Raw genomic sequence first — 22,631 nt, 5'->3', positions numbered from 1 at the left:
CCACTGCAGATTCTTCATCCTTGGACATTATGCGTCTGACTGAACACTTACTGAAAGCTGGTAATTTCCATCACTATGCACATTATACACACATGCACACACACACATATAAAATCTAGAGGTGCAGATTTAACCTCACTGTGAGACAGAGAAGCTGGTTATGTCTCTTACCCACTTTGCACTCTAACCTGAGTCCTGTCTGGATGCTCCTGAAAAATGAACAGCTGCAAAGGGTAGGGTTTAACAGATGATGGCTAATGCGAAAATAACAAAAGCATTAGTTCAAAGACCACTTTCCAAAATTTCCCAGCTGCTGCATGAATTTGCCTTGATGCTCAAAGCACTTGCTAATCATTGATGTTCACTACAGAAATACAGATCTGGTGTCAACTCTCTCTGCAACAGAAGGCATTAAAGTTCTTGAACAGACACACCATTTTTCAAATTGTTTTTCTGACAAGGAAAATCTGTTGAACATGGTAGAGCAGGTTTTAATGTGTTTTACCATTTTTATGAAATTACATAGGACATTCCTTAATGTTTTTATGAATAAGCATTGCTGTGTTATCTCACAGCATGAAAAGAGGTACAGAGAAGACAAGACACTGCACTGGTAGCTTGGAAACCCAAGTTGCAGTGCCAGACTACTTGCTACTGATTTTAGCAGATGAACTGAACTGATAGGAGTGCAGTCCATGTTCTCCTCCACTCCAGCATCACATCCTGAGCCTGGAATTCAGCTACCTTTCTTATCTCTGACAAGTCTGATATAACAAAAAAACAATGGGAAGGAGGTGTCATTCTAAAGTTTGAGTTGTCCGGGGGAGTTAATTTTGTATTGTTTTTCCTGTTTTACATATTTTTTTTTTTTTTAATATTCCAGCAGAAGCCCATGCTGGGTATTCCGCTAATGCTTGGAAAAGGTGTGGCAGTGAAATGGCCGCTGCGCCCGCCGCGCCTCGGCAGCGCCATTCCCGCCGCAGCGCCCGCACGTGAGGGGCCGGGGCGCGCCCGCGGAGCCCGCCCGCGCCGCGCGCCCATTGGCCGTCGGGCGCGACACGTGACGTGGCGGCAGCGGCACATGTGGCCGCACTGAGGGTTGTCGGCGCTAGCCGCCATCTTCTTTCGGCGCGTAGTGTTGGTGACCGTGGGAAGGAGGTAGGAGAGGGGCTGCCCTGAGGGTAGCGGAGTGCTTTTTCGCGGCAGGACCCTCACCTCCTCCATCCGCACCAGCGCAGCGCCCGGGCCGGGCGCGCTCACTCCCGCCCCTGGGCGTCGGCGAGCCTCGTTGCCGGGAGCCATTTTCTGTTCTTTCGCGGTACGCTCCGAAGCCTGGCGGGAGGCGGGCGCTGATGAGTTCTGTCTCTCCTACAGGCAGGTCTGGCAGGGCGCAGCACGATGGAGGAAGACTGGAATGCGGAGATAGGGGATGAGGCGTTACTCCCATCCCTTGAGAAGGTATGAGTGGGAGGGGCAGCTGTGGCGACTGAGTATGTTTGTGTCTTTTTATCTTCCTTTCCTCCAACCCGTGTCCCTGCAGCCTGGGTGGCTGCTGGGCAGTGGTGTTCCCTGTTCTCGTGATGTTTGGAAATATGGTAGGCAGCCATAGGAGTTCACTGTTACAGAAGAGAGGTTTTCTCTGTGCTAGCAGTTTACTTGCTGATGTTTTGTGCAGATACTAGTGATTGTTGTGTGCTTAAGTGATCTTGACGTGTCAGCTGTGTATAATGTGTTTTTTGGTAGCTTTCAGATGCAACCAGTATGCCATTTAGTGTGAAATGCATCTTTCAGAAGATGCAGAAGGCAACTTCTTTCAAGTGCATGACTTAGTAGCTGTGTTTGTATTTACATGCTTTGTTAGGCCTAAAGTCATTGTATTGTTGTGCCTTTTTTCTTTCTGCAGGTTAGCTTGCTTGAGAGACCAAATGACACCTCATCTGTCTTTAATTCAAGTGTAGACTCATTTGGTATGTGAAAGGCACTTTTAACTTTACTGATGTTTGGAAGAGTTGGTCCCTTGAGCATTGTACAGGATTAAAGGAAAACACAATGTTATTGTGATGTTTTAATGGGACCCCCATGGAATAGCAGCATCAAATTATACAGAGAACATAATGATTAGGCCTTTTTTACTGCGATTATATAGTAACATATAACCACTAATGAGTCAAAGATAGCTTTGAATTTTCATTATTTTTTTTAATTATAGGTGCTGATGAATTTGTGAACTCACAGCATCAGCCAGGGAGTAGTTTTGGTAGAGGAAGGAATTTTGCAGCCAAAGGTAACTTCCAGTAGTGGTTGTATTTCTAATGACTAGTTGGGTATGATAAATTAAATTTTGCCATTCACCACTTTCAATCAGCAGCCAGGTTCATCTCCATGAAAGTAGAGCTCCATCATGCATGACCATGTCTTGGGAAGTCAAATACCATGACTCCAAATGCCCTCCTCTTCCTCCTTTCCTTGGATTTATATGCTAAGCTTTATGCCACATGGGGTGGGATCAGCTTTCCTAGTTCTATTCTGTCCTGTCTTGTGCTCCCTCACCCCCTCTTGCTGGTGTGCTGGGGTGAGCAGCAGAAAAGGCCCCAGTTCAGTGTGATCACTGCTTAGCACTAACTAAAAACATCCCTTTATTATTAATGCTGTTTCCAGCAAATCCAAGGCACTGCCCTGTGCCAGCTGCTGTGAAGGAAATTAACTCTATCCCAGTCAAACACAGCACAGGTGATTATTTGAAAAAATTCTGTATGATTTCTGCATGCTTTTTGTTGAATCCTGTTATGGTGGGTGAATGCTATGCTTGTTTGGTGCGGGGCACTAACGTCAAGCAGTTTTGCTGTAGACTCTCCAGCAGCAATTATGAAGTAACTGGCAAGCTGTATTTAAGGTCTGTTGTGTTTATGGATACTTGGAATGCTGTCATTTGCATATGAGCCCTTAAGATACAATTTTTATATCTCTAACTGATGTGGAAAAACAGAACTGACTGATACACTGGTATACACTCCAAGCTTTGGTGGCGAAGAAGCCACAGATGCTGTGCTAGGAGAACTTCATGGTATCCTGTACCACATCTTTGTTATTACAATATGATAGAACAGGGATTCAGCTGAAAACTAAGGACTAAGGGGCAAATCGTGTTCTAAGCTGATTGTTTGGTCCTTAGATAACCCCTGAAACTTAAGTCTAAAATGAGGAATACCTTGGTTATGCATATGTTAATTTCCTTTCTCATCTTCTCAGAAGAGTGGCTAAGGAAAGGCATTAGAAATAAAAAATACACTATGTACTTACTGCCAACTGAATAGGCAGTTCTCAGTAATAAAAAAATAGAACTCTGTAGATCTGAAAGACATGTTTTCAAATCCTCTCTTCATAGCAGGCAGCAACTCGCATTGCCGCCTTACTCTATAGTACCAGTTAAGAAAACCGTGAAGGGACAAATGCTGTCAGTTGCCCTTGATGAAGAAGTCTTAACTGATCTGCGCCCTTACTGAAGAGTTGAAGTTTGTGATTTGATTAGCATAAACACTAAAGTCAGATACTTCAAGACCCAATGTTTGATTTACTTTTTGAAATTGTTTAGGAGAGCAGTACTGTTTTGTCAGACTTCTTGTCAGAAAATACTTCCTGTCTTCATTTTTTTCATATATTCAGGCAAATCACTTAGTTGTGTATTTAAGTTTTTGTGAAATTATTAAACAAGGACTGAGAAGAACAATTACCAGATATAAGGGGCTTGACCTGCACATCAGAATTAGGCAAACTTCAGTGATTGTACAAACTATTACTGGGTAGAATATGGTATAGGTTGGAGTTAATGAAGAAGTCGTTGGGACTGTTGCTCTGCAGATCTGTTGGAGCAAATAGCTGGCTTTAGTTGTAGTATTTCATGACACTAATGTGTGATTTAGGAGAGCTGATCAAGCAGCTTGCCCCACCACCACCTCCATACCAGCCATTCAGGGGGGTGAGGGGCAGTGTTTGGGTCATTTGCATGCAATTTAAAATGCTCTAGGAGCACTAGTGACCAGGAGTGGGGAAACTGAGGTGTGGCCCCTCAGTAAGGGTGTGGCATGGTAAGTAGCAGGTATGGGGAAATGGGGAGTGCAGTGAGGGTGTGGCACAACAGGGATCTGTGGTATGTCAGTTCATGTGGCAGTTAGCACAGCTGGGCCACAGCCATCCTCCTGGTGATGGGTTGTATGGTAGGCTGGTGTATTTCGGCTGTGGTTTTTTGTTGTCATTCCCTGTACCCCCCTTTACTAGATCCAGTACTGATTTACAAATGGTCAAAAGCTGTTGCTGTTGCTGCTGCCAGCAAGGGTTTGCTAACCTAGACAGAACTCCCCCAAGAGGGAAGCAGGTGTCCTGGCCACTGGCTGCAGGGAGTATCTGAGCCTGGTGTTAGTACCAGAGGATGGTGCAAAGAAAAAAAAACAAACCTGTTTATGGTGTAAGCAGGTGAGTGATTTGCTCTGTCTGGGGGCAGAGCTTAAAAAAGAGGTGGAAGGGCCCACAGAGTATTTGTGGAAGCAGAAGAGAAACAGACTGGGGGAGTAACACCCTTCCAACTGTAAGACAAACTCTGCAGATGTCAGAGTAGCTCTGCCCCTTTTGCTGCCAGGCAGGAGGAGGAGACCTAGTAGATGGGGGGAATAAAGAGGTCCCTCCTAACCCCCACTGCCTTCCCAGGGGCTCTTACAGAATAGTTATGAGACCCTGGATCCAGAGGATCAGGCAGATGATACTAAAGAAAAAAATCCATCTGGAGGGTCCTCCAGTTGTACTTTGTCAGATGGATCACAGCTTCAGGTCTCAAGAAGAAAGGAAGGGTGGTTGTAGTAGGTGACTCCTTTTTAAGGGGAACTGGGGGCCCTGTCTGTTGAGTGGACCCACTCCCTGGGGCCCAGCTGCAGGATATCACCAGCAGACTCCCTTAACTAATTCAGCCCTCTGATTATTACCCGCTGCTGGTGTCCAAGTCTGCCGTGATGAGGTTGACAGGAAGGGCACCAGTGCTATTAAAGAGGACTTCAAGGCTCCGGCTTAACTGGTTCATGGGACAGGAGTGCAGGTAGTAGGGATGAATGATGAAAGGAACAGGAGAGCCCACATTATCAGTAACTGGCTTAAGTGCTGGTGCCATCAGGGAATTTTGGTTTTTCTGATTATGGGGCAATTTTCACAGCAGCAGGCCTGTTTGAGTCAGGTAGGCTCCATCTGTCTAACAAGGATTCTATGCCAGAGTTGGCAGGGCTGATTGAGAGGGCTTTAAAATAGGTTTGAAGCGGGAAGGAGATGAAACAAGGCTTTCTAGAAAGGAGGCTAAGGGTGATCAGCCAGAGTCAGCAGTGAAACCAAGCCAAGCTGAAGTGCATGCAGACAGATGCATGCAGCATGGGTAACAAGAGGAGCTGGAAGCCATTGTAGAGAAGGAAGACTGTGATGTAGTAGCTGTCATGGAAATGTGGTGGGATGACTTACACGATTGGAGTGCTGCAGTGGATGTCTGCTTGCTCTTCAGAAGGGACTGGCAAGGGAGAAGAGGTGGAGGGGTCACTTGGTATTTTAGAGAGGGTCTCAACACTACACAGTGTATGATTAGTGATGATAAGGTTGCATCCCTATGGGCAAGAATCAGCAAAGGGCCAACAAGGGTGAAATCCTGGTGGATGTCTTACAGACCACCTAACCAGGATGAAGCAATGAATGAATTACTGTGTAAGTAGCTGGAGGGTGTTCAAGATCTTTAAGCCCTTGTTCATGTAGGAGAGTTTAACGTACCAAGTAATGTGCTGGGAACTCAACGCAGTGGAGAAGATGAAGTCTGGGAGCTTCTTGGAGTGTATGGAGGACAGCTTTTTGCCACATCTGGGGAACTATAAGCCTGCTCTTGATGCCCAGCAAGATTATGGGACAGATCATCTTGAATGTGGTCACCTGGCACATACAGTATGGCCAAGGGATCAGACCCAGCCAGTGTGGATTTTGGAGTGGCATGTCCTGCCTGACCAATGTGATCTCCTTTTGTGACCAAGTGACCCACCTAGTGGATGTGTGGAGTGCTGTGGATGTTGTCTGCGTCGACTTTAGCAAAGCCTTTGACACCATCTCCCATAGCATATACCTGGAAAAGCTGTCAGCTTATAGCTTGTACCATGTGCTGGGTTAAGAACTGGCTAGACAGCTGGGCCCAGAGAGTTGTGAATGGTGCTGCATCCAGTTGGTGAGCAGTTACTTCTTGTGTACCCCAGGGATCTGTGTTTGGCCCAGTCCTGTTTGATATTTTTACTGATGATCTGGATGAGGGGATTAATGTACCATTAGCAAATTTGCAGATGACATTAAGTTGAGGGTGTGTTGATCTGCTGGAGTGCAGGAAGGCTCTGCAGAGGGATCCAAACAGGCTGGATTAATGGGCTGAAGCCAGTGTGCTGCCCAAGTCCAAGTGCTGGGTCCTGCCCTTGGGTCACAACAATGCCCTGCAGCACTACAGGATGAGGCAAAGTGGCTGGACAGCAGACAGGCAGAAAGAGACCTGGGGGTGCTGAACAGCCAGCTGAACATCAACCAATGTGGTCAAGAAGGCCAATGGCATTGTGGTCTGGATCAGCAGGAGGGCCAGGACTGTGATTGTCCCCCATACCTGGTACTGGTTAGGTTGCACTTGAGTACTGTGTCCAATTTTGGGCCTCTCAGTTTAGGAAGGGCCTTGAGATGCTGGAGCAAGTCTAAAGAAGGGCAACAAGGCTGATGAAGGGTCTGGAGCACAGGTCCTGGAGGGAGCTGTGATAAGGCTGGAGAAAAGAAGGCTTTGGGGAGACCTTATCATTCCCTACAACTGCCTGAAAGGAGGTTGTAGCCAGGTGGGGATCAGCCTGTGTTCCCAGGCAACTAGGAACTAGGAATCTAGTGACTAGAGAAGAGGAAATAGTCTTAAGCTACACCAGGGGAGGTTTAGGCTGGACATCACTAAGAAGTTCTTCACAAAAAGGGTGATAAGGCATTGAAATGGACTGCCCAGGGAGGTGGTGGTGTGTTAGTGTTTAGGAAAGGAGTTGTTTAGGAAAAGGCTGGACATGGCATTCAGTGCCATGGTTTTGTTTATGAGGTTGTGTTTGTTCATAGGTTAAACTTGATGATCTCAAAGGTCTTTTGTTTCTGTGATTTCCAACCTAGTTGATTCTGTGATTTCTGTAATTTTATGCTCTATGTGCACTACACTGTGTGTTACAGGTACTAAAAATGGACAAAGGGGTATACCTCAGTCTGGAGCGCTCAGCTATAGAGAAAGAGGAACTCTCGCAGGTGGTGCAGGTGAGACTTTTTAGTAGTGGGGGTGAACTGTACAGATTTCCTTATTGTTGGTGAGTTGTGGGAGTGTAGCTAATTGTTAGCTTGACTGGGACTTTGAGCAACCTGATCTAGTGGGTGGCAACACTGCCTGTAGCAGGGAGGTTGTAACTAGGTGACCTTTAAGGTCCCTACCAACCCACACTGTTCTCTCATTACTATGCATTTTCAGAAGTGCTCCTTGATATCTGAAGAACAGTTGATTTGACTATATTTGGTTCAAATAACGATTTTAGTAAGTGTTGCAGAGGCACTGTGGTAATACTCATTAAGGACATAAGCTGCATCCTTAGTACATGATAGCAGTTCATTTCTGTTAAAAAACCAGTTGCCTTTTTTGCAAAACCAGCACTGTTTCTAGGTTCCAAAAAAATTATACCATTTTCTCACCTTTTGGACTGAATCCCATTATGATAGGGGAATGCTAGACTTGTTTGACAAAGCAAGACAGCAGCACTTTGATGTGGGGCACTGATGACAAGCAGTTTTGCTGTAGACTCTGTAGCAGCAATTGTGAATTAACTTGCAAACAATATTTAATGTCTGTTGTATTTATGGATACTTAGGATGCTGTCTTTTGCGTGTCAGCCTTTAAGATGTAGTTTTTGTTTGTTGATGTGGAAAAACCAAACTGACTGATGTACTGGGGTACACCAGGCATTGGTGGAGAGGAAGATGCTGTACTAGGAGAACTTCATGGTGCCCTGTACCAGATGACACTCTTTTATTTTTGCCTTATGATAGAACAGCTGAATGCTTTCTGGCAAAAAAGTATCTCTTGTTATTTTTTTTCATATATTTAGGAAAATCAGTGTTATATTATGCTTTTTATATTAATAAAATAAGGAGTGAGAAGAGCAGTTACCAGATATAAGGGGCTTGACCTGCACATCAGAATTAGGCAAACTTCAGTGATCGTATGCTATGCTGTACTGCAGGTTTTCAGGAAGGAATTGAAGAAGATGCCACTACACAAAATAGAGGGTTTAAAGGATTTGGGCAAGGTGAGTGTAAGTTTGTTGCATTGACTGGTTTGTATGATGCCAGCATACACTGGCCATTCTTTCTGCCTTTGTTCATTCCTTGAGAATGAGCAGTCAAGAGTGAAAGTGTTGAAATGACTTTTCTTCATCCAGACAAAAGGCACTTGATGTGCTGATGCAAACTGATGCAGTTGCTGTGTGCTATGCTGTATTATTGCAGGTTTTCAAGAACGAAATGCTGTAGATGGTGCTGGTACACAAAACAGAGGGTTTAAAGGATTTCGTGGTGGCTTTGGACAAGGTGAGAGTAAGCTTGATGGTTCGGTGTTTTTTGCTTCCTGAGTGGTTTGTATGGGTGCAGTGTATGGTTGGTGATCCTCCTGGGGTTTTTTTGCTCCCTGAGAGCTACCATGGTAGAACTGAGAACTCCTACTACTAGTTCTGTTCTTCAGCTGTGTTGTGGAATATGAATGGTCTCTTTAAAAAATGAGTATTACTGGGTAGAATATGGTATAGGTTGGAGTTAATGAAGAAGCCGTTGGGACTGTTGCTCTGCAGATTTGTTGGAGTAAATAGTACTGGCTTCCATTTTGGTATTTAATGATACTAATTTTATACCCTCTGTGTGCTACTTATCTGTTACTTACAGGTGCTAGAGGTAGGCAAAGGGACATACCTCAGTCTGGAACTCCTGATTCTAGAGAAAGAGGAATACTCACAGATGGCGCAGGTGAGGCTTTTTAGTGGCAGGAGTGAGCTGTACAGATTTCCTCATTGGTGATCAATGACAAAACAGTTCCTTCTTAATTCTGGCAAATGCTGTCACTAATTTTTCTCCCTATTAAGAACCTTCTGCAAATGCTAGGTATCTTGGTTGTATGCCTGGAAAAGACATTGTAACTCATTTGAATTTTAGTTACTGGCTTTTCAAAGCTGTAGTGTTACATAATCTTTTTCTTTGTTGTGCTGAGGTTGGTTCAGTTTATGCACAGTGAAGCAGAGGTGCTAACCCCAAAAGTGAAAGTAAGCTTTAAAGAATTTGCTAAGTTTTGAAAGAGTTGATCTAGACTTTTACCCTTGTGCCCTGTGTAAGGGGAAGTATTTTGTTGTCAGCACTGACAAGTAAGGTGTATAGCTCTGACAGGCCACTTACTCCTGATTTAACTTTGTTTTAATTTTGGGAGTTTTTCCCCCGTAGTCCCGCTGTATTCTTCTGCCAGTGGTGCTACTGTACCTGGCAACACATATGTTGTCTTACCTAGAGCATAGTAATATATTATTCACAGAAGTACCATAATTCAAATAAGGAGTGGGATTAAACCAGTGTAATGGTCAGTCGAGGGCTGATATTCTCCATGTAAGAACATTTTGTGTGATAACTGTAAAAACCAGTAATTTTCACTGTAGAAAAGATAACAGTAAAGTAATTTTCATTGTAGAAAAGATGGCTAAATGGCTTTTTACTCAGAGGGCGAGTTGCAGTGAAGCATTGGAGCAGGTTGATCAGAGAGTCTGTGGATGCTTCTTCCCTGGAAGTGTTCAAGGCCACATTCAGTTGGGCTTTGAGCAGTGTGGTCTAGTGGAAGATGTCCATCCTGTGGCATGGGGGTTGGAAATGGATGATCTTCAAGGTTCCTTCCAACTCAAACCATTCTGTGATCCAGTGATTAGTATACGTGTTCAGAAGTGATACTTAATCTCTGAAGAACAATTGATTTGCCTCTATTTGACTCTGTTCAACTAATTTTTTTTCAGATTTTTAGTTCAAATAATGATTTTTAGGAATTGAAGTCTTTATAGAGGCAATATGCTAGTGCTTATAGTGGACATAACTGCATCCTTAATACAGAATAGGAATTCCTTTTTCGTTACTACAGTGTGAAGTATTAGCGTGTTAAAAACTGTTCTGAGTACTTGTGTGCAACAGTTGCATACATCTGTACAGAATTTCATGTGGAAAGAGTTCTTCAGAAAGAGTAATTTGTTGTGTGGGAAGCATGTGAGTGATTTGTTGTGTCATAAGAGCATGTGTCTGTCTGGATGATGAAGAAGAGTCTAATTTAATTTTTGTGAGTACCTCTTGAAAGTGGGGTCCTTGAGTGAATGTGAGACATGAATGCTTTATAAGTCTGACTTCATATGGAGGTAAATTTTAGGTCTCATAGTATAAAATCAGGTTCTGATGGAATGAATGTATGGAATTTTGATGCCTTCCTGAAAAATGGAGAGACATCCAGATGCCATCTCGCTGAATTTATCTTCAATAGCTTCATCTTAAAATAGTTTTATTTTAACTTCTCCTTATATTGTTTGTGAACTTAAGGTCCAAAGGTGACTTATGTGCCCCCTCCTCCACCTGATGATGAGCAAGCCATCTTTGCACATTACCAGACAGGAATGAATTTTGACAAGTATGATGAAAATGTTGTTGAAGTGTCAGGACTGGACCCTCCAGCAGCATTAATGGTCAGTGAGTTGGTTATTCTCACAGTTTGTGTGAAGCATGATTTACAAGGATGTGTAGTGGGTTCAATATTTGCAGCTAATGAAAATACTAATAAAGAATACCAAATCTTGCAGATAGTGTGATGTTGGGAGGAGGTGCTCCCCATTTGAAAGGTAAAGATTTGAATTCACAGTACCTTAACAAACTACCTAAGTGGTCTAGAGGAAGTAATACTGGGTATATAGGAAGAATAGCCATTACATTGTGGAAGAATACCAGTTTAGATATTGAAAGAAAGAGGTCTTTGGCAGCGGTTTCTGAGTACACTGGTATAATTACCTTATTGAAGTCAATTGCTGGGGGATCTTCAAAAATGTAGATGAACGCCAGTTGGGGTAGTACGTGTTTAGACAGAGGGGTGTTTTAAAGTAATTTGTAGCCTTATTCTCTGTGGTTGCAGTCACTGTTATAACATATAACTTAGTTTTTTATCTATAATGGCTGGCCAATTTTAAAAGAAAAAAGCTCTTTTTAGGGGGAAGAATGAGAAGTGGAGAGGGGTTAGTATTACCTGTGTTGAAAGAGAAGATGCAGAGGTGTTCCCACTGAAGTTAAACTGATTTTTGTCACCTGTGTTGCTTTTTGGTCCTGACTAGGAATGTTGTTTTATCTACCCTTACTGGTTTTAGCACAGAGACAATGTTTAGCTCCTACATGAAATGAAACTACAGAGTTTGAGGTTTTTTTCATAGCATGCTATGTGAATTTACTTGCTTGTATCCAGGTGTATGACTTCTGAGCAATTGTCTCTTAAAACTAATAAGACCAGTGTTCACTGTCCTGCAGACAATGTTACTTGAATGGCATGAGCAGATTTTAGAGACCTTTGGGGCTTTTACCTTTAGGAGCCTTGGCAGATGACTGGTGAGACTACTTCTAAAATTAACACTCTTTAGTATTTGCATGTCTCTATCATACAGTAAGCATTTTGGGTTTTAAACTTTTTGCATTTGATGGTGTAATAACTGTTAATAATTTCTTCTCTTACAGAGTTTTGCCGACACTAACATGTGTCATACTTTAACTGTGAACATTGCTAAAGCTGGATACTCTAAACCTACTCCAGTGCAGAAGTACAGCATTCCTATTATACTGGCGGGACGGGATTTAATGGCATGTGCCCAGACAGGATCAGGAAAAACTGTAAGCATTTTGTGCAGTATTTGACCATGAGCTTCCAGGGGGATGCCTCATTCTTCCATGTCACATGCTTGACTTCTTGTTGGCAAGTAATTTCACTTGCGCAGCAGTGGCAGGTATCAGGTACAGATATGAATGATGATAGGATTGTCACATTTTGGGCTTTATTCCTTATTTCAGTAAACTAGTATCTTGGTACAAGCAGACCAGCCTTCAGAGATACAGCTGTGGATTCAATAGTATAGGCAGGCAGTCCTAGAAACTGCTGATGACAGGACTCAGCAGTTGAAAGTAAGGACTTCTGTGTTGTGTGGAGTTGTGTCTTACTTAGTGGCATTTGTTTGGTTTTGGTTTTTTGTTGGCAGCTATTTTTGGTGGTTATTTGTGTGGTGGTTTTTTTTGGTTTTTTTTTTTTTTTTTTTGTGTGTGTGTTTATTTCTTTATTTTTCTGTTGTGTGCGTATGAGTTTTGTGTGTGTTTTGGTTTCAGGGTTTTTTTTTCAAACTTACGCCAGAGTGTAACTGTGGTGTGCAGGTTTCTTGTACTTAGTTTGTTGGAATCTGATATGCACCTGTCTTGGTTTTAGGTGATTTGCTTTTAATCATGGAACAGTGTTGAGAGTTGATACTAAGCTGAAAATTGTCTCAGATTTTTAAACTCATGTACCCAAACCTAATGACTGACAGACTGGTGGATGTAGATGTTTGGTTATGAAGTGTAGCTTTTTGCTGTTTAGTTTAGCGTGGAATCCTAGACTAGTTTTAAGGTAGCTTGCTAGTTCTTTTGGAAGACCTCTTCTGTTTGCAGACAGGGGAACATCCAAAGTCTGTGCTCTAAATATTCTGAATATTTTTGGGAGTGCTGTACAGATGCAGGTTTGTGGGTATCTAGTCTTACAGAGAAGTAAGTGTGCTGGTGTGGTGCAGCTGTGTTGCAAGCTGATCAGCTATTCTAGTAGGTTTTGGTCTTGGGTTGCTTAATTATCAGGGTATGTCATCAGTGTGTGGAACTGTATGGAAAGTTAGCCACTGCAGGATTATGTTACTAGACTGTTAGGATCTAGAGATATACTTTCATACTGGTTAACAAGGAGAAATGAGCTTAAATGTTGTCTTGTGCATTCAGGTCAATCCTTTTGCAGTCTGATGTACTTGATTATTGTGTACACTGTCATTCAAGCTTTAAGATGGATACACAGATTTTAATGTGACTTATGAAAGCTTTTAAGACTAAGCAACCCAAATACTGCTGTGGTTTTTCCCTCCAGGCAGCGTTTCTTGTACCAATTGTGGCCCAAATGATGAGGGATGGTGTAACTGCCAGTAGCTTTAAAGAGCAGCAAGAACCGGAATGTATTATTATTGCCCCAACTAGAGAACTGATTAATCAGATCTTCCTAGAAGCAAGAAAATTCGTGTATGGGTAAGCTTTTTGCACTGTTGCCTGGTATTGATGATTACTTCAGTCAGCAGTGCTTTATTTTTTTCATGAATACTTGCAAATTTTTTTTTTGTGCCAATCAAATTACAAACACTTGAGTTTAGATTATAATGAGTTCACATTATAGTACTGGTTAGCAGGTTTCTTACTATATGACTAGGGATTTAATTGCCTAATCTTTCTGATACTGGGGTGGGTGAATGGAATACTTACTCCAGCTTGAAGAGAAGATAAGTATTTAGCTTATCACTGATGAGAAAAGTGAAGTTTCTTAAAGACTTGCTAAGAAAGTTTTCCTGTCTGAGCATCCAGGAGCCTCTCTGGCAGTCACTGACACCACCAGGGACTTCAGCTATTTGGACCAAAGTCCCTTCTGCAGCAGGTGGCTCTAGTGAGCTGCTCGTTGCCCGACTTAACTTCTGACACACACCACTCAGAGAGTCAGATGAGGTTTCCTCACTGACTTGACCCCAGGTTTCCCATAGAATCTCAGACCTCTATTTCTTTCAAGTAATTTCATTGCTTTGCAGCAGCATGTAACAGCTCAAACAGAGTGTCTCCTGAAGGGACCCCTGAACAATGGAATCACTGGGCTTTTATATGATGACAGTTTATGTATCTAATATTTTGAGATCTTTTTACTAAGTTACTTGCTCCCTCAGAGTCTGAGCATCAGGTAACCTGGCTAGTGGTGCAGGTCCACGTGCCCTTTGTTAAGTAAAGGGTCAGCACCAGTTCATGGTCTTTTGCCTGGGCTCCAGCGATTTCTTGCCATCAGAGGTTGGTCAGCTGCTTGCACTGCAGCTGCACACTGAGCTACCTGCACTAGATGTATTCAATATGAGGAAACTTACTAGCTTATCTTAAGCAATTTATACTTGCTTTACTTTGATCTTGGCAAAACGGAGATGAGTGTTGTTTAGTTAATTTCCAGTGATGGCTTCTAATTACTCCTGTTTCCTCGTGTTTCTGGGGTTAGACAGACATGTCAGAGCTCAAAGAAACTCTTCGAGCTTTCAAAACAGAACGAGAGATCTAAACTTCTCACTAAGTCCTTGAATGTGTGAGAGCACATTTTTGCTGGATTTGTCATTAATCTTTTTACTAAGTAATAGGTTTTACCAGTGTACAGAAGAGAACTAAATCTGTGTTATGTAACAGTTTATTGCTGTTTGGAGGTGAAATGCAGAACATCATCACTGTAGAATCTGGTGAGATAAATCATACTTGCCTTTATTCAAGCAAACTTACACTTGGAAGCTGTCTTCAGGAATAATGATCATGTTTGCATATCTACTTAATAAATAGGTTCTTAAGAACAGCTTCTTAATCTCTAAAACTGTTGTATAACTTTCTAGCTGGTTCTGGTTTTATGCTGTCTTAAACTAGATACAGATTAATTAATCATAAAATAACATTTGAATCTAGAAAGCTTCTCTTACAGCTGGCTTGTACTAAAAATGAGAACAAGTTAAACGATATCAGGATGTGGATCTGTAGTATCTAAAGAAGAGCTTGTGTATTGATCAGTTGAGATTTATGATCTTAGGCTGTTTGATTTAATTTGCAAATAGGAGTATGAAATATGTGTGTATACGAATAATGGATAAATACTGAAATTGTGGGATTCCAGAGGGAATTTCTATTCTTGACTAAAGCTTTCTGAAAAGTTGTGTTTAACTTTGCTAAAAATTTACCAGATTTATCTGATTGCCATTGTTGCGTTATGAAGCTGAATTAATATCTTCAGTAAAAGACCATTTGAATTTGGGTGTGAAAATATTCATTGCACTTAAAGATCTTAGCAGAAGGTTATAAAGACGAGCTAAACATAATTCAGAGCTGCATAAGGTAGTTCTTGCTTAGAGAAACGGTTTTCTACGGAAGAGTTTCTGATGTAGCTACTTGGCAGATCTAACCAAAAAGCATGGTGGGAAGAGCAGAGTAGTATAGTCTTTGGGTGGATTTGCTGTCTAATCCTTGAGTCGCACACTGTATGGCCAGTGTGATTAGCTGTTTTACAAAGATGCCATGTGTGTACTTACTATTTTGCCCCTTTTAAGGTCTGCAAAGATTACTTCTGAAGCTCTGAGGCATATGTAGTGGTGGTTCTGCTTTTTCAGAGGATGCTGTATAAAAGGGGACAAAGTCTTTTGACTGTTACTGTTAGTAGGTCTCAGTTGAAGAGAGGGGAGAATGCAGGTGAAATGAAGTGTTTGTTCCTAGCAAGCCACTTCGGCAGCCTCTGTTATGTAGTATGTGGGTGTCGCTGTTGGGGCGGTCACGACACAACGAAGAGACTAGAAGCAGTCTCATTTGGCAACTGTTTAATACTAAATACGTCTGACTTTTTATACACTTTGTGATAGTTTATACTTCTTCTACTTTAACTATTGGCCACAATAAATCAACATAACACCATTGGTGAAAAGTTACAGTGACTTAACTTTCTAAAAATACTTCATCCAGCTGCGAAGTTCTCTTGTCTTTCTTCTGTTCCTCACTTCTCTTGGTCTCCTTGGTTACAGCCTTGAAGACAGCTCTTTATCAGCTACTTCTTTGCTTCTTGCTCCTTCAGCTAACAGGCCCACTGTTAGCTCCTTCCACATGTGGGGAACTTTAAGCTTACTCGGAGTGGGTTTCTGGTTTTGAGCACTGTTTTTGGACAGAGCTGTATGCTGGAGGAGTTAAACCACTCAAACTGATTTGTGGTAGATCTGATTATTTTATATGAACTTTCGTTAAACAATACTGTTTACATACTTATATAATTAATCCAAATCTTTTTCTACATGACAGAACTTGTATAAGGCCTGTTGTGATCTATGGAGGTACACAAACAGACTATTCGATTCGTCAGGTAAAGCAAGGCTGTAATATACTGTGTGCCACTCCGGGAAGGCTTCTAGACATCATTGGAAGAGGAAAGGTAACATCTTAATGCTTCATCTAAATACCCTTAACTAAAAGACAAAATACTGTTTTTTGTTCCTTAAAATTAATAGAAGAGATTGGCTTTTAATGGCTCTGTCAGTATGCTGCCTTTGTACAGGCACTGAAATAAAAGTGAATTCCATGAAGTTTTTGAAGGAATACCCCAGTCCAGATCTCTTCAGTTCCTTTGGGAGACAGCTGGATAATATCAGTCTAAATCAAATAAATACCTGGAACACTTTCACATAGTTCTTGTGACATATTCCATGGTAGATCTTCACTTATGTCCTGTTTGTTTTGCTGCAGTGGCTTTTTATCCGTCTTGCACTGTATTTTCCAAAATACAAACAACTGCAGGTTATATAGTACTATAGTTGAATTTATATTTCCCCCAGTTATTATAATTCATATTAAAATTTTTACTTGTTAGTGTGGTGACTCTGATATTCACTGAACAGAGTTTGGAAAAACACTTGGTTGTAAACTGAAGATGAGTTTTCTGCAGTGGTCAGGCTTTTAGTCAAAAGTGATCTTGTTTGTCAAGGGTAAAGTTGTGATATTCTTAATAATGCTTTCTGACATAATTCTTTTACAGAAAAATAAAAAAGGTTTTTGAGAATGTTTGAGGGTTATGAGAGAACCTTTCTAAAACTCAAAGCATAATTCTAAAATAGATGGGCTGAATTATAGTTGGTCTCTTAAGCTCTTTGTTTACATTGCTGAATCAGTTTCTGAAGCACTATGGTGTGTGAATTTATGCAGATTAAAAGGCTAAGTAGAGGTGGAGATGTAAACAAATCATAATACTTTCACTTTTTATTAACTTGAAATAAATAAAAGGTGGATTTTGGCAATTAGGCTATTTTATAAGTGCATACTGTCAGTGAACCAATAGTATTTTTCTTTGACTGAAATACTTGCAGATTGGTTTGCATAATGTGAAATACTTGGTGCTAGATGAAGCAGACCGCATGCTTGATATGGGTTTTGGTGCAGATATGAAGAAGTTGGTATCTGTCCCAGACATACCACAAAAAGACAAACGCCAAACACTAATGTTTAGTGCCACTTTCCCTGAAGAAGTTCAGAGGTGAGTAGAATAAAAATAGAAATAAATCTGCAGATACACTTGCATAGAACTAAGTATCTGAAGAGTTAAGAACACTCCTTATTTTTAAAAGCTTGAAAATACTGAAAGCTGTGATATTAATATTTGTTGCTTAATTTAAGCAGGTACTTTAAAACATTAACTTCTTAATTTAGGTGGGAACTCCTAAGCAATTTAGAAAGTTATCTGAAGGCTTTTAAATTTTACTTCTGCAGAAGTAATCATGTTGCCCCTGTTGGTTTCTTATTCCTCCCCCACCACATCTGTGCAAGCTCAAAACCAGTGATGTTGCTGATAACACCATCTTTGACTAATGAGACGTGGCAATTACTGCTCAGCTTACCAGTGTTCATAGTACTCAGTTCTTATGTAGATAATTGGTATTTATTTTCAGTAGTTTAAAAGCTTCTACAGATGGGCTTATGATACATCTTACATGTTTACTACTCATTACCTTTAAAGTTCCTCTCCTCTCACTTAAGGGAACAGTCTTCAACACATGGTAACTATGGTTGCTGAGTAACAGAACAAAACAACTAATTCTCAGCAGATGGAAACTTTTTAGTATTTCTTCTGCTTTTTGAGACACCAGATCTAAATATTCCCTGTTAAATCAGAAGTCTCTAAACTTCAGTTGAAGCAGTGCAGATAATTTTGATGACTTCTGTGGTAGGGACACTGTTATAAAGAGTGTTGGTAATTCAGTGAGTCAAATCCAAAATTTCCTTTGGTCCCAAAAAGTCTGAAAGATCTTTTGAGGAGGGAGAAAATACTTCTCAGTAGTTCGCTGTCCTGAATGAAAGAGGGGAATGTGCTGCTTTCTCCCATTCAGTCAGGTAGTGCTTACCACTGATTTGGAAATGTATCACCTTTCTTAAAGCAGGACTCGCCTATTGTGGCTTTGGTTCCTTGTCCAGACTTTTTTCATAGGGTTCTTTGTGTGGAAGAATAATCTTGTGGTGAACTAAAAATGACCTTGTTTGCTTAGCTGATAATCAAACATTCAGATGATACTGTACACAAGTATTGTTTGTTTCTGTTCCACATGTTTACCTGTTTCTGCAAGAATGTGGTCTCTCTTCTCAGTGTATCCTGGGAAAAGACCAGGTGTGTGTATCTCCCTGTAAGATACACAGTGTGTGTTGATTCACTCAGGTTTTGGGTTTGAAAGAAGAATCTCTAGGCCTGTTTTTATCATTGTGGTTTTGCTGGCGCTTTTGCTATGTATTTTTCTTGCATACTGGGGGATGAATCAAGAGTACTGTAACTACCAGCAACTGAAGAGAGATGCCTTGAATTCCTGTTAAAGATACTTACTGTCTGCTCCTGTTAAATGAAAAGACCCCAACAGACCTACCTTTCTACTGCCAGTCCTGCAGGATGGTGGAAGACTTCAGAAACATGAGATCATGGTTTGGAAGTGCATAAAAACATTAGAGTCCTAGAAGCATTTAGGTTGGAAAAGACCCATAAGCTGATTAAGTCTAACCATTAACCCAGCACCAGCAAGTGAACCGCTAAACCAACGCCTCAAGTGCCACATACACACATCTTTTAAGTACCTTCTGGGGTGGTGATGCCACTGTTTTCCAGGCCAGCCTGGTCCAATGCTTGAAAATACTTTCAGTGAAGATTTTTTTCATAATAGCTGGTCTAACCCCCCATGTGCAGCTTTGAGGCAGTTTTCTTTTGCCCCTGTTCTTCTTGTAACCTTTTGAAACGGAAATGCCTAAAGGTAAAGTTGACATTTTAGAGTGTGAAAACCCTTGTTTTCTAGAGTCAGTTCATTCTCGGATTTAATGCTTTCCTGATGCTGAAGTCAGGAAAGCTAATGATTCCTCATACTGTGCTATCAGGAGAACTTTCAACAGTGTACTATTTTGGTAGTGTGGGACACAGAGATGCTTTCTTTGGATCTCTTGGGTTCAGATCATCCTGTGTTTCTTTTAAGTGACTGTAATCAGATTTAGTTTTAACATAACATTTGGTTTTATACCTGAACTTGTTTCTGCTGTTACATAGACCTTTGATCTGATACTTGAAGCTCTTTCTGTACATGCGAGTTGAGAGAACCATGCATTTTTCTAGTTGACTGGAGAACTTTAATTTAGCATTTGAGGCTTTATATCTTCCACTAAAAGGCTGTGGTTTAATCCCAGCTAGCAACTAAGTACTGTGTAGCTGCTTACTCTAGAAAGCTACTCCAGGGTCTCCCTGAAGCCTTCTCTGCCGCAGGCTGAAGAACCCCACCTCTTGCAGTCTGTCTTCATAGGAGAGAGGTGCTCCAGGTCTGTTACCAGGTTAGTGGCCTCCATGAACTCATTCCAACAGGTCCATATCTTTCGTATACTGGGGAGCCCAGAGCTGAACACAGGTATCAAAATATCAGATCAGAGGGGCAGAATTGCCTCCCTGACCCTGCCGGCCACATTGCTTTGGATGCAGCCCAGGGCACAGTTGGCTTTCTGGGCTGCAAGTGCATCTTGCTGGGTCATGTCCTGCCCCTCATCCACCAGCACCCCCAAGTCTTTCCCTCCAGGTCTAGTCTGGATCCATTCTCTGTCCAGCCTGTACTTGTCCTATCCTATCAGCCTGTGTAAAAAGTTTGTCTCAGTCTTTTTTTCTAAATCCCCTTTAGGTACTGGAAGGCTGCAATAAGGTTATTCCAGGCTTAATCCCTGCTCCTCAACTCTCTCAACTTGTCTTCAGAAGAGAAGTGTTCCAGCCCTTTGATCATCCTTGTGGCCTCTCTGAATCTTCTCTGACATGTGTGTCTTTTGCTGAAGATGCCACAGCTGGATGCAGTACTCCAGCTGAGGTCTTAAAAAGGCAGAGATAGAATCCCTTGACCTGCTGGTCACACTTCACACAGCCCAGGATGGGGTTTGTGTGCTGGACCAAACTGTGTAGACTTTTCTGGCTTTTTAAAAATGTATATAAGACTACTTGTATTGTTCCTCACAAAATGGAGGATAAAAATATTTTTTGTAAATGTTGCTTAAACATAAATGAAAATACATACTTTTAAAGCAAGAATAATTACATAATATTTTTCATGTTGCTAAATTTTGTCTCTTTCAGGCTAGCTTGTGAATTTTTGAAAACTGATTTTTTATTTGTTGTTGTTGGACATGTGGGTGGAGCATGCAGTGATGTTCAGCAAAATATTCTTCAAGTTTCTCAGTCTTTCAAGAGAGACAAACTGATAGAAATTCTACACAGCATAGGTAATTTTATTTAATGCCAGTTGTTCACCAGAGAAGTCAAACTTGCTTGGCTTTAAACTTGTGTTTGAAAGGTCATGGCTATATGATTTTGTTGTGTGTTGTGTGCTTTACAAGACTGTTGATGAAGCTTGAAGAAGTACTTAGGGAGCTGCAGGTTTTTAGGCATATTTGTGTAGGGGTATTTCATAGAGTTATAGGCTAGTTTGGGTTGGAAGGGACTTGTAGATGTCAGTGAATCTAGTCTAATGCCCAGTATTTGTCAATGTTTCATCTCTGTTAAGTACTATCAGACAGCCTTCCTACATGGCTTTCTACTTTATATGGTCAGTTACTTCAGCATCTGGGGATATTATCTCATGATTGCAGGTGTGTTAAAATTACTATGTGAATGTTTGGGCCTGTGTTTTAGTAGTGTCTGGGATTTTTCCATATTTGTTCTATATGTCTTAAGTTTTAATGCTGAAGACTGAATGTGAGTTTGGAATTAAAAAATGGTCTGTGGAATCTTGCTGTTCAGTGCTTAGGATAATGTACTGCTTTAGAAAGGAAATGCCTGCATGTTGCAGGAAACAATGTTTGTTTTCTCTTTTTATTGAGGAGAAAAACAATGTATGTGTCTTCACTTAGTTTCTGTATTGATACAGAAATTGATGGATTGAATTTAATTAGCTCAGAATAGGCAAGAAATTACAGTCATACTTTAAAGACTTTATTCAAAATGTGTGCCTGCATTAGGTGTTAATATAGATAAGTGCTACTCTAAATAGTGAAAATTACATCATATTTCAAACTGCAATAGCTTTAAACTTTTGTTTAACATAGGTAATGAACGAACCCTGGTCTTTGTGGACACCAAGAAAAAAGCAGACTTCATTGCATGCTTTCTTTGTCAAGAAAGCATACCAGCCACTAGTATTCATGGGTAAGTATTTTTAAAATGAAAGTCACCTGTGTTTTAAGAACTTTTGTTGAGAACTCACATTTGACCGTGTCTGCGTAGTTTAGCTTGCCATGTGTTCTGACAGACACCAGAATATCAAGGTTGAAGAACAGCTAAAATGGTCTTAGCATATAGATGCAAGATGTTTGTGTATATCCTGTGGCTGTTGGGATTTGTAGATGTGTGAAAGCCATATAGCTTTTGAGAAGATCTGGCCTTCCATTGCTGGTGAGCCTGAATTGCTAACCCACAACCCCCTTGTGTGGGAGGAGGTTCTTAATACATTTCTGTAGAATTACTGTAGTGTGAATTGAGGTAGAATATATGTAGAATATGTAGAAAACTGGTTCAATGGAAGCTGTTAAACTGTCATCAATGTTACTGGTTTCTGATTCATTTTACCTTTATGAGTTGAAGTCAGCATAGTTATTGTTCTCTGGAGTAGTGGTCATACCAGGCTTCACTAACTATTCCATGTTCAGATCCTAAAGAGCACTGGTTAGCTTTCTAATTTGTTTTCTTACTTGGACAATAAAGAACAGGAGTGATTTTCTGACCCACTGTAGTTCAGTAGTGTATAATTTGTAAATATTCTTCAAATATGGAAACACTGGAGCAAATCTGGTTTTCTTGTCATGATGATGAACAGAAGACAAATTCTGTACTGTTGACTGGACAGAGGTTTTTTAGTGCATCTGAAAAATGGCATGTGCAGGGGTCTGTGTAGACTTTGTCTTTGCTATTCTGGCTCCCTGCTACAAAGCTGTAGGAAATTGTAATCAATTAAGCAAATGGATTTGTTTAGAGAGGTAGTGAGTTTAATGTATAATTATATCCAGTTCTTTTAAAATACCTTGATTTCTCTAGAGACCTAAGCTTAAACAGTTGTTCTGTCTTGCTGCTCTTCAGGTAAAAATTCAGAAAACTTAAACTGGGCAGTGTATGAGTTGTTTGTGTATTTTGTTGTTTTGCATCTGTTGTTGCCCACCCC

General features: G+C 41.0%; 1 protein-coding gene across 1 annotated transcript in view; it reads left to right on the top strand.

Moving 5' to 3' along the window:
• DDX4 (DEAD-box helicase 4) overlaps window positions 1-22,631 on the top strand; it is a 25,805-nt gene continuing 3,174 nt past the window's right edge. The window contains exons 1-14 of the mRNA XM_041470782.1: window positions 1-60; window positions 1,375-1,458; window positions 1,904-1,967; window positions 2,210-2,284; window positions 8,301-8,366; window positions 8,566-8,646; window positions 8,995-9,075; window positions 10,669-10,811; window positions 11,842-11,994; window positions 13,259-13,413; window positions 16,231-16,360; window positions 17,289-17,455; window positions 20,555-20,700; window positions 21,523-21,622. Coding sequence (XP_041326716.1) covers window positions 1,399-1,458; window positions 1,904-1,967; window positions 2,210-2,284; window positions 8,301-8,366; window positions 8,566-8,646; window positions 8,995-9,075; window positions 10,669-10,811; window positions 11,842-11,994; window positions 13,259-13,413; window positions 16,231-16,360; window positions 17,289-17,455; window positions 20,555-20,700; window positions 21,523-21,622 — 1,421 coding nt within the window. The 5' untranslated portion in view covers window positions 1-60; window positions 1,375-1,398. The remainder of the gene's footprint in view (window positions 61-1,374; window positions 1,459-1,903; window positions 1,968-2,209; window positions 2,285-8,300; window positions 8,367-8,565; window positions 8,647-8,994; window positions 9,076-10,668; window positions 10,812-11,841; window positions 11,995-13,258; window positions 13,414-16,230; window positions 16,361-17,288; window positions 17,456-20,554; window positions 20,701-21,522; window positions 21,623-22,631) is intronic.

Source organism: Pyrgilauda ruficollis, unplaced genomic scaffold (assembly GCF_017590135.1).
Source record: "Pyrgilauda ruficollis isolate IOZ18807 unplaced genomic scaffold, ASM1759013v1 scaffold25, whole genome shotgun sequence".
Classification (NCBI taxonomy): Eukaryota; Metazoa; Chordata; class Aves; order Passeriformes; family Passeridae; genus Pyrgilauda; species Pyrgilauda ruficollis.
This window is presented reverse-complemented; position numbering and strand designations above follow the sequence as displayed.